At 33.6% G+C, this 12,502-nt stretch overlaps 1 protein-coding gene and 1 non-coding gene across 2 annotated transcripts; both read left to right on the top strand.

The window, feature by feature from the left end:
- The first annotated feature begins 9,974 nt into the window (after positions 1–9,974).
- On the top strand, positions 9,975–10,732 carry LOC131149610 (uncharacterized). The gene has a single exon (XM_058100214.1). It carries the CDS (start codon positions 10,285–10,287, stop codon positions 10,549–10,551), a length of 267 nt encoding a protein of 88 aa, XP_057956197.1. The 5' UTR covers positions 9,975–10,284; the 3' UTR covers positions 10,552–10,732.
- Positions 10,733–11,808: 1,076 nt separating this feature from the next.
- LOC131149986 (small nucleolar RNA R71) lies at positions 11,809–11,914 on the top strand. Its single transcript, XR_009135374.1, has one exon. It is a non-coding gene; the product is annotated as a small nucleolar RNA R71 (small nucleolar RNA).
- Positions 11,915–12,502: the final 588 nt, after the last annotated feature.

Here is a 12,502-nt window from a genome sequence, read left to right as displayed (position 1 = left end):
AAGCATAAAGGACAATCAACCACCCAATTTAGGAGCAAACCAAATTTAACTATTGGGATGATGGCAACCATTGGTGGTGGTGGTATTAGGAAAGCTTAAACTATGACTCACCCCAAGTCCTCGTTTCCACTATCTTCAAATAAAATTTATATAAAAAAAAATGAAAATGATAACATGACACAACAGTTAGGGTTTGAGAGAGATGAAAGGGAAGAGGGAGTAGGTATAAAGAAGGATGATTGTAACGACCTGAAGAATAATGATATTTAAATAATAAAAAGAAAGAGAAATGGAAACAAGAACAAAAGGAGGCAGTCGACTTTTTCCAGGCCTCGTCGACGAACACAGGGACTTTGTCGACGAGGGTTCTTCAAGATCTCGTTGACGAGAAGATACTGTGAGAGGATTTTTGGAAGCTTGAAATTCATCGACGAGAGTTGAAATTCATCGATGAACTTTCTACAGCACTCGTCAACGAGGTGACGTGACTCGTTGGCGAATCCCATAGTATAAATAGGGTTAAACGTGATTTTTCAGTTCATTTTCCTGCGCAGAATCTTCCTCTCTCTCATCCTTTAGTTTCTCCTCCTTCTCTCTAAGTTTTTTAGCCGAATTTCAACCGGTTCGACAATCTGAAGCCACCACAATGCTCTTGGGAAAGTTTTCTGCAAATCTACCGTAGCGAATCGTCGATGGGGCTGAGTTGGAAACCATCCCAAATTGAGGGTAAGACTTTCTACTCAGTATTTGGTTATTTGACAGTTGTATAAAGCATAATACGCGTAGAAATACTGAACTTTAGTTCTGGGGAATGTTATTTTCAGGGTGTTGAATAGGGAATTGTGTGGGTGAAGGGGTATTTCTTTTAGGGGCTTTTCAGGACTCAGGTAAAGGGATAAACTAAGCTAGTATTTTATGAAATATATGTATATTGCTATAGTATTTGATTTTAGGAAAATAAATATATTTATATATATGCTTTATATTTGGGAAATACTGTTAGAAATGATGGTATGTTAAATATACGAAAAACCTGTTTTGTGTGGCATGAGTAGAAATTATAATGAAAAACTATATTTTGGGAATATGCTAATGATATGGATTTTTATAATGAAAAATCGGCGTACGGGCCGAGATTTTGATATATTTGCCGGCGTACGGGGCCAGGCTATGTGTATGATTTGCCGGCGTATGGGTTGAGCTATGTGTATGATTTTCTAGCATACGGGGTGTGCTATGATATGATTTGCCGGCATACATGCCGAGCTATGGAAATGATTTACCAGCGTACGGGCTGTGCTATGATATGATATGATCTGCCGACGTAAGGGCCGAGCTATGATAAAATATGAAATACCGGCGTATGGGGCGATGATTTTCATGATATACGTATATATGCAAAATGATATGATTGACTTGATAATTAATAATATGAAATATCCATGTATCACAGTTTTAATATATGTTATATGATATCAGAACCTGGTTAAATTGGTCTAGGCTAACACTTGCACGGTACCGTTGCTATGTGTCCATGGTCATCATGATCATGATATTTGTGTTAACACCGCTGTACGGAGTGGTGTGTGATTGGATGGTTGATGTGGTTTTTAAAAAGTGTGTGAGCGCCCCTGGTGTACGCACCAGGTCTGGCAGATCCATCAGACTTACAAATTGTATTTTTGACTTGGCAGTGGTCGACCAACCATTGTCAGGTCCCGCCTTCGGGCCACACAACCCATTTATGTGGGGGTAATATATGATAACAGTCATCTAACCTACCAGAAATGTTTTTGTATTATTATTATATGAGATGATATATGTTTATGAAAATGCAGTATGTTCTGCCATGTTTTGATGATATATATGTTTTCCCAGATTTGGCATAACAGTTTACTAAATATGTTCTGTATGATATATGTATAACACGGAATACTCATATTGTCACACACTAATATTAGTTTATTTTCCTTACTGAGAGGTGTCTCACCCCGAATTTTATAAACATTTCAGGAGCCCCTGATAGGAGAGCGGGTAAAGCCCCACTGATCTAGTATGGTTGATATGCCCTTCCAGAAGGGTAAGTGTTCTGATAGGGTTGGATGTATTTTGTGGAAATGGCCCTAAATCATCTTTTGGGTTGTGTATTAAGTATTTATACAGTAATTGTAGTAACTCTGGTATTGTGATGTATGGTATAATGAGAGTGTTTATGATTTATGTTTCCGGTTAGGTTTCCATGATGTGTTTCTGATGTATCCCTGGTACCCACGGGTCCAGGTGGATTATGATCTACTGAGATTTGTGATATTGATTTTATTATATTATGGAAAAAAATGTGAAAATTAAGCAGGTCGTCACAATGATGATGATGATTGACTCAGTGTATGAGGTAGGGTGAGGGTATTAAATAGAGAGAGAAAAGGGTTTGTCATATTAGATATGGTAATGGAAAATTTGGGAGAAAAAATTGAAAAAAAAAATATGATTGTTGAGAATATTTTGGGTGATAGAGATTTGAGCTAGAGAATTATTTATGAGAGAAAAGTTTCATTAATTAAGAGAGTAGAATATGACATAAGCTAATCGAGTGAAATAGAGTAAGATTTTCATTCAATAAAGATTTTCATATTTAAATTATTATTATTTTTTTAAAGAAATGCATGTTAATAATAATAACCAATAACATTTTAAGAGAAAAAAAATATACGATGAAAATTTAGTGTTGTTATTTTAAAATGTAAAAAATTTAAGAATTAAAATAACTGAAATTTATCATAAATCGAGAGAGTGAAATAAAGAAAGAATTATTGGTCAAGAAAGATTTTCATATATAATTATTTACTTATTTTTCTAAAAATCGCATGCTAATAATAATAATAATAATAATAATAATCAGTAACATTTGAGAGAGAAAAAATATCATCCAATGAAAATATAGTTTAAGATTTTTTATTATCATAAATTTAAAAATTCAAAAGTTTAATTTTGGAGCACTTTCTAAAATCTAGACCATTCTATGTATTATATGAATAAATACAAAATAGCCAATAGGATTAAATGATTTAAATTTGTAGCTGGTTATAGGAACAAAGGTACAATAATTATAATAATTTCTTACTTTAATATATTAATTAATGTTGAAACAAGTTTGGATTCTAACTATGGAGGAATGGTGTCATATCCTCTCACTTTAGTATATTAATTATTGCATGTATATAAAAAATAAGTAATTGAATTAGTGAGTTAGAAAATCAACCAATCAAAAAATTAATAATATAATTAAAAATTTTAAAAATATAAGAAAATTGGGATTGAGTTTTGGAGGCTTATGAGAGCACATTGATCTCTTTTAATGTATAGTATAGATTAGATCTACATTTATTAATGTCAGAGATATAAAGAAAAGATACATTTGTCAAAAGAAATGATCCATAATTGCATAAATTGGTAGAAAATGATTCATATAACTGATCCCACCTAGTGAGACTTAAGGTTTGGTTTTGTTGTTGTTTATATAAAGAAAATATACGTTTTTTTTATATATTTAAAATTTAAAAACAAATAAGCAAAAGTTGAGTAACAGTTGAATCTAAGAGCATTTTCAATTTGGATTATATTTTTTGACACTATATGAATGTCTCTCTTTGTAATACTTTTTCCATAGAGATTAATGGATTTAATTTTCTTCTTACCTTGTTGGGTATTTTTCTTTTATTTTTTGCCTCTTACTATGCAAGTTATTCATATCCTTTCATTCTATTATATTTGGTTAACTTTTATAATTTTTTTAAGTTCATCATATCTTCACAAATCCTTAATTCTGTTAGAGTAGTTTTCGAATGTCCCTCAGGGGACTTCCAATTCATATATATTAATGGTTTAGAATTTGATACTTTCGTATTTAACATTTCTAATTTATTCTTAGAATAGCGTGAGAAATGATTTAAGTTAGAATGAGTCGCTCCAATGAATTGGGCCTTCAATTGACCAAAGTCAAGTTAATCCAATATTGTAAGTCGATGAGTTAGCCTAATATTCGATTGACCATGCTAACACATGACTCCTTCATGGAGGATTTAATGCCTAGGTTAGTAAGTTATAAGGGATTTGAGGCTTAATATCAAATTCAACTTCAGATTTAATGCCTAGGTTAGTTAGTTATAAGGGATTTGAGGCTTAATATCAAATTCAACTTCAGTGGTAGTGTTGTAAGACCACTTGCCATTGTAATGCAACAATACAATTGAGCGTGTCCTATATAGATGCAAACATAGAAAGAAGGTTCTTTAGTTGTAGGAAGTATGGATAAGGTTTGATTCACTATTGCTGACTACACTTCTTATCTACAAGTCCCCATAATTTTTCTTATGAAAATTAGCTATTTTCCTTTGTTCTTAATTTTTTCTTGTAGTTGTAAAATGATTGTGGATGCATTGAGTAGCTTCAGCTGTAACGTCCCTCAATAAAATACAACATAATAAGTAAATGATCAACCTGAACCCGTGGGTAACGGGGATACCTGTCATATACAGCGGAAAACCTAGCAGTAGTAAACATAAAAAAAATCTATACATCCATCCATAAAATATAATACAAGAACTTTTTATTAACATCAATATACTGTTCATATGTACAATCTCTAAAAAAAGTCAAAATAACACTAGGACTATGCAACAAAAATCTCTTAGTCCTAGCTCAGGGCTTACCCTTCTAATAGTGAAGCACCAATCACTCAACGGTGGCCCTGACCCATTGGTCTCTCTGGGTTTCCTGAAAAATATATTAATGTTGGGGGTGAGACACTTTTCAGTAAGAAAAAATAAACTAAATACAGTTGTGTGGCAAAATGAACATTTAAGGTGCTTATACATATACCATACATTTCATAACTCTGAAAATAATCATAATATCATAGTGGATAATCATGTATTTTCATATTCGTTAATAAATCATAACGTACATAAACATCTGTTATAACTCGTAATAACATACATAAAACATCTGTTGTAACTGTAGTACTGAAGATATACACCCAGGATGAATAGTTAGCTAATGTCATGTATTACCCCCCATGACAGGTTGTGCAGCTCGAAGGCGGGACCCGACAATGGCTGGCCGATCACTATCGAATCAAATATGTCTGTAAGTATGATGGGCCCGCCACACCCTGGTCTAGATTGCCAGGTGGACGCCTACACTCTACTGAAAGCCACATCGACTATCCATCTCCCATCCCCTGGTGGAATGATTAGAACTAATATGGTCTTATGCCAAAATCTGAACTACCCATAGCTACGGTACCGAGCTCTTGGTTTGAATTAAACTAACATCCTGGTTGTAATAACATATAGTACATGATCATACATAATATCATCATGGCCTCGTACCGAAAACATAGATACGGCCTCGCGCCAAAATCATACATATGGCCTCGTGCCAAAATCATAGTAAATACGACCTCACATCGATAACATAATAAATACGGGCTCGCGCCGATCATATAATAAATACGGCCTCGCGCCACTAATATAATAAATGCGGCCTCGCGCCGATAATATAAGTGTGGCCTCGCGCCAAAATATAAATAAGGCCTCGTGCCGACAATATAATAAATACGGCCTCGCGCCGCAATCGTTTCAGGTAGTTACATTCTAAAAATACATCGTTCATCATATAATCGTCAAAACTATCACAATATACTCATCGTTCCATAATATCTAAAAATATGCTTCACTCGTAAAATCGTTCACATCATGATTCACTTCACATAAAAGTAATGTTCATGCCACACATATGCCGTTTAAAGTCATGCTTCATGTTCTAAAATCATCATTTCTAGCATCTTATACATACATATACTTTTTAATCACAATAGCAGTATTTTCCAAACATACGTTTCATATATGATAAACAAATATAACATACGCTTTTTTGAAAATAAATGTACCCATAAATTATAATAACTTGCATGGGAAATATCTGTTTTAGTTTATTTCCTTACCTGACTACTGAGAAAGCCCCCCTAAAATCCTAACCTGACCCCCGTAGGATTTCCTACTCAATACCCTGAAACTCAAAACTCCCAGTATTAAATATCTGTATTTTTATGTGTACATCAATTTCTATAACTACCATAAAGTCTAATTTGGCTTAAAAAGTCTTACCTCAACTCTGGGATGATTTCCAACTCCGTTTTCCCGACAATCTGCTCCGGAAAACTCGTGGAGAACTTCGCCAGGAGTGTCGTGGTAGCCTCAAATCTTCGATCCGGCAACTGGTAGGGCCAAAATCGAAGAGAGAGTGCGAGAGAGCAGAAGGGGAGAGAGAGGAGAGAGAGAGAGAAGCGTAAAAAGTGATTAAAAATCAGGTTTTTACATATTTATACAGGGGATTTCGTCAACGAGCCCGACCTTCGTCGACGAGTCCTTCATAAATTTCGTCGACGAAATCCACTCCTCATTGACAAAATTCAGTCAGTTCAAAAACCCCTCTCGGCATTTCTTCGTCGACGAAGCCTTGTGTTCGTTAACGAAATCCTTTAAGCCTTCATCGACGAAACCCTGTGTTTGTCGACGAAACCCTGTGTTTGTCAACAAATTCAGGCAACCTCTTTAAAATTATTTTATTCCCCAAATGCATTGTCGTTGACAAAGTCTACGGCCTCATTCTATTTCTATTTCTATTTCTATTTCTCTCTCTCTTAATTGGTCCAACTCCATTTTATTCGGGTCGTTACATCAACCTCCTACAAGATCGTGTATACAACTCGATTAATTTACTGGAGAGGAATTTACGGTTTAAGAAGATTTCTCTATTTATACTTTTAGGGATATTGTGTTGCAGACTTGTTCACAATGTGACACTTTAGGAATGATGTGTGAGAATGGAGTTGAAGGGAGGTTTGGTAAGGATACTTACATGAAATCTCATTCTTGTATGCTTGGCTGCATGATAGCACTACAATGACTCAAATTCCTATTTACAGAGATGGACATTTACATTGTTTCCAACCAAAAATCACAGTTACTAACCAAAAATAGCAAAGCACCTGCATATTGCTCATGTCTAGAACTAGTTTTTAATTAAGGGATGACTTCAAAGTGATTTTCTCTATTTGGTTTATGAAATTTTAAAAATCCTCTAGAATCATAGTACAAAAAATTCTATATTAAAAATAAGATGTCTATCTTGTGTAATATTTTCATTTGATTTAATTTGTATTGTAAATACACATGAGTTCACACGAGATGTTTATGTTTGTTTTTAATTTAACATAAAATTATTGTTAAAGCTTTTAATTAGATTGCTAAAACTGTTGGGGTTTATCCCACATTGGTTGTGGAAGGGGTTTGATGCTCAGTTATTAAGTGTAATGAGGGAAGGTCTTACCCCATGAGCTAACTTTTGGGGTTGAGAAGGTCCAAAACCATCCAACATTGGTATTAGAATCCATGATTTCTCCTTGAGATGAAGGGCATGTGGTGTTACCAATTTGGTGAGTCCAATTCGAATTCGTGAGGAGTTTGGAACCCGATGTGCAAGGGGGAGATTGTTGGGATTTGTCCCACATCTGTTGTGTAAGGAGCTTGATGGTCAGTTATTAACTGTGAGTGAAAATCTCATCCCATGAGCTAGCTTTTGGGGTTGAGAATACCTAATACCACCCAACAAAAACATCCCTCTACCTCGGTACATAACAAAACGTGATCACTACTCAAAATTTTATTACCTATGAATTATTTTATTTTACTTTTATAAGATTATGATTGTATGATAACATTATAGTATTATAATATTAATTCGTAGTCCATGTCATTTTAATATACTAGTATTAATATATTATAAGATTGTTTTATTTTATACATTCAATATCTCTAACATTATAATTAAAGGGGATTAAAATATATATATCGCCCTATTACTCCACATAATTATTTCAAAATACCGTTATAATTATGTCAAATATATTCCTATAATTACTCTTAATTAATCCAAAACATTTTTATAACTATTCATAACTGTCTCGAAATAGTAATGTTATACTTGCTTACCAAACATCACATTTTTTTTCTTATCTATTGCTTTAAATAATTGTACTAACTAATGCTAAACGTACATACCAAATATCACACTTTTTCTTATTTATTGGCTTAAATAATTGTATCATATATATAGTATAATACCCACAAAGCAATGAGTAACAAAAATGGTGATATAAGTGTTAGCATTTCTATAATTGTACTACATACATAGTACGAGTTTTTTTTTCCATTTTATCCTTTCTTTTTTTAAATATATTAAACAATACGTTTTTTGGGAAAATATTTTCAGGAATAACTCTGACGTAATCTCGCTACTTGGAGTAGCGAGATTTGCCACGTGTCATTCCTATATAAAAAAAATATATTATTTAATATATTATTTTAAAAAATGATAAATCGGGAAATAAAAAATATTAAAAGAATTTATTTCCCGATTTATTATGCAGAAGAATTTATTAAGCAAAATAATTTATGTCCCAATTTATTATTTTTTAAAATAATATATTAAAAGAATTTATTGCATAATAAATTGAAAATTTGAACTTTATTTAAATTACCAATTTAAATTGTACCTGAAATTAATATATATATATATATATATATATTGACACAACAAAAAAAATTACTTTAATATTTATTCAATATAAGATTTTTTATCAATATCAATATCAATTAAGAAAAATACTTATTATTAGCACTGCAAAGCTACGGGCAATAATTTCAATATTTATTCAATACCAAATTTTTTTGTGATAAATTGTTTCTTCACTATACAAAAATGAATATAAAAAAATAAAAATGATACCATAGTTTAAATTCTAATTATTGAGATTAATTAAGTGGTTTGACGTTACTTGAGATGTTCCAAAAGACTCATACATATCAAAATTATGAGTAATAAAAAATAAAAAAATAAAAAAATTAGGGAATATTTTAATTCAATTAAATTATCAATTTTTGGAATTTTTTTTAAAAAAATTAAAGAACCAAAGCAATGCATACAAGGTAAGAATTACAGACATTTTAGAAAATTTTAAAATAGTGTAATATATATATATATATATATAGTATATAATAATTTTATAAATGATTTTGTATTTTAAAATTTGAATAAATCTTCATAACTTTTTATTATTATTTCTTAAAATAAGAAAATTTTAAATGTAAAAATAATTTTTACTATCTTCTATAAAAAATAATAAATATAAAAAGGGGAGAGACGCAAGTGTTTTCTTAAAATAAAATTTATTTTGGATTGTCATAAATACTGTCTTGCCCGCGGTTAACGACTAGTTTCAAATAATTATTTTATATATATATTTTTCAATCGTAGGACGGGTATAGAAAGTTTTCCAAAATGTTCCCGATTTATAAATGCTAATTACTCAAAACTAATAATAAATGCTAAATTTATTAAGCAGAAAAATTTATTTCCTAATTTATTATTTTTTAAAAAAAATATATAAAAAAATTTATTTTTAATTTATTATATTTTTAAAAAATATATTAAATAATATATATTTTTTTGGAATGACACGTAGTAAATGTCGCTACTCTAAGTAGCGAGATTATGTCAGGATTTTGAAAAATATTTTTAAAAAATATATATTATTTAATATATTTAAAAAAAAGAGATGATAAAACCATAAAAACTCTATATAGTACAATACCCACAAAGCAGTGGATATATATGTATCATACGAATATTTGAAACAATGAATAAAATAAATGTTATATTTAGTAGGTAAGAATAGTATTAGTGATTTTCAAATATCCTTATATAATTAAATTCTTAACTGTTTTTCATAATTTTTTTTAAAAAATTAATGAATAGAGAAATAAAATATATTATAATCCACGGGCGTGCTTTTTACAAAGAAACAGGTGGGGTTGGACTAAACCAGGTGCGCACTTAAATCAAGCAGCAGCCATGTCAGTCATCCTTCAATCACCTCCTGTAAGCATCAAACCCAAAAGGCCAAAACCGCCAGCGCAAGGAAGCCCTCTGCGGCTCTGCCTCCGGTTTCCCATGCTGTGTAGCATATAAGCATCACTACCGGCTCATCCATTTCTTCAATCCACAAAATCATCCCTTAGCATATATCTCGTTCTTTTTGGATCTTACCTAATTAATTGATTGAATCCAACCAAAGAAATATCTCCCGTTTATTAGTTATTTAATATTCACTCCAAGATCATCAAAGAGGCCGCCAAGAATCATCCTAAGAGAAGAAAAGAGATGAGTTCAACAAGCAGGGCATGGATGGTGGCAGCCACGGTTGGGGCAGTGGAGGCGTTGAAAGATCAGGGGTTCTGCAGATGGAACTACGCCCTCAGATCCCTCACCCAACACGCCAACCGCAATTTCAGGTCCTTTGCTCAGACCAGCAAGCTCTCATCTTCGTCTGTCGCCAGCGACAACAAATTTAAGAGAGAGGAGATGGGGAAGCAATCGGAGGAGTCACTGAGACAAGTGATGTACTTGAGCTGTTGGGGTCCCAATTGAACCCTCCCACCGGGGAATATTAGAGCCCTACGGATTTTTATTTTTATTTTTTTTAATCTCTAGAGCTCATCCGGCCACGGCGCGTGACCTAGTCCGCAGTGTGGCTGCGTTGTAAAAATATATAAAATTTGTAATATGATTGCTGCAAAATGGAAATTTTGAACATTGATGTTTCAGATTATGTTTTTGCTTCTTCCCTTTCAATCTTTTTTTTTTTTTCCTTTTCCATGCGTTTGCTTGAATTCTTTTTCTGTAATATTCTTCTTCTTCTTCTTCTTCACATCAGGAAGGCGACGGAGACGCCCCTTCTATCCTCAACTGCTCTTCGACCTTATTGTTTTACTCCGAAGAGTGGATATCGTCTAGGCCTACTCATGATATGCTGGCGGACCCGGTTCACATTCTATCAAATATTGGCCCTTAGAGTTTATCATGGGCTGACTTGACAACTTTTTTTCATCTCTCCTCTCAAGACGGTAGCTAGTTGTCCCATGTGGCTTCTAGTTTAGCCATGGAGTGGGAGTGGGAGTGGGAGTGAAGAGTTGTCCATCGGCCAATTAGCCTTAATGTCCTTGAGGGCTTTTATTGAGGGCTTTTAGTACCATCTCCTAAAGTATATCATACTTGGGCAGAAGGGGAAGTGGCTGCTGAAATGATGAAGGTCTAAGGACAGACTCGAAATTTTGATATGGTCGTGGAGGTAGAACATTAGGGGTTTGCTAAGGTCTTTGGGGTTGAGAGCACGGAGCTTGTGGTCTTCAAGAGAAGTTAGGGTACTATTTCCATTTAGGATTGTATGTGTTTGAATAGAGATTGTTAGATGACTTAGCATAGCAATTGAGCGTGACTTTCACTTCTTCCTATACAAGTTTGGGTTGGGATGACGTATGTGGGCAATTGTAACAAGAGTGGGAGGGATCAGCGTAGATAACATACACCTCTACACATGCTGCTAGCTGCAAGTGCTGTCTTAAGGACAAGACCTAATTTATCTTTTGAGCAATGGTGTGTAGGGTTGGCGTTAGGTCGTGGTTTGCAGCTAACTCATAAACTCTCTTAGGTTTGGTGGTGGATGGGTTGGGAAGTCTATGAGTAGCAGCAATGTGCTGCTGAGAATTCTTAGCTAGGTTCTCAAAGAGATCACAAGCCTCATTCTTGTGCTTGGTGAGGAAAGTACCTCCGCATGATGCATCGACCATCGACCTATCTCTCTCAACTAACCCTTCATAGAAGGTTTGAAATAATTGCCACTTGGAAACCTGATGATGTGGACATTTACGGAGTAGGTTCCTAAAGCGCTCTCAAGTCTCAAAAAAAAGTTCCTTATCCATTTGTGAAAAACTCGTGATGGTTCTCTGAAGTTGGTTCATCTTCCCAATTAGGAAGTACTTTTTCAGGAATTCGTACTGCATGGTGGCCCAATTGGCCACCAAATTCAGTTTTAAGGACGTTAGTCAATATTTGATCTTATCCTTTAGAGGGAACAAGAAGAGTCTAAGGTGGAAAGTGTCATCACTAAAATTTGATATACGGATGGTGGAATAGATTTTCAAGAATTCATCCAAATGTTGGTAAAGATTTTCAGTAGAATTTTCATAGAAGGTGGGCAACATCGAGAAGATAGACGTCTTAATCTCGAATTAAGCTGCCTGGACATTCGGGAACCGGATTTAAGATGGCGAGGTGTATACATTAGGTACAAAGTAGTCCCTAAGAGGCTGATAGGTAGGCAGGGAGCTTAGGGTTCCGGGACTTGTTCAGTGGGAATCGGTGACCGTTCAGCCATGAGTTTCAATTTGGATGACTAAGCAATCTCAGGATTAGAGGTAGGTTTCATAAACGACATATAGGATTTCTCAATCTTGAGATCTAGGGGAACTGACTTAGGATCCAAAGAATGCAAACCAAACATATACACTTGAAACACACAAATTTAAGACTTCAGATTTAG

Source organism: Malania oleifera, chromosome 2 (genome assembly GCF_029873635.1).
Source record: "Malania oleifera isolate guangnan ecotype guangnan chromosome 2, ASM2987363v1, whole genome shotgun sequence".
Classification (NCBI taxonomy): domain Eukaryota; kingdom Viridiplantae; phylum Streptophyta; class Magnoliopsida; order Santalales; family Ximeniaceae; genus Malania; species Malania oleifera.
This window is presented reverse-complemented; position numbering and strand designations above follow the sequence as displayed.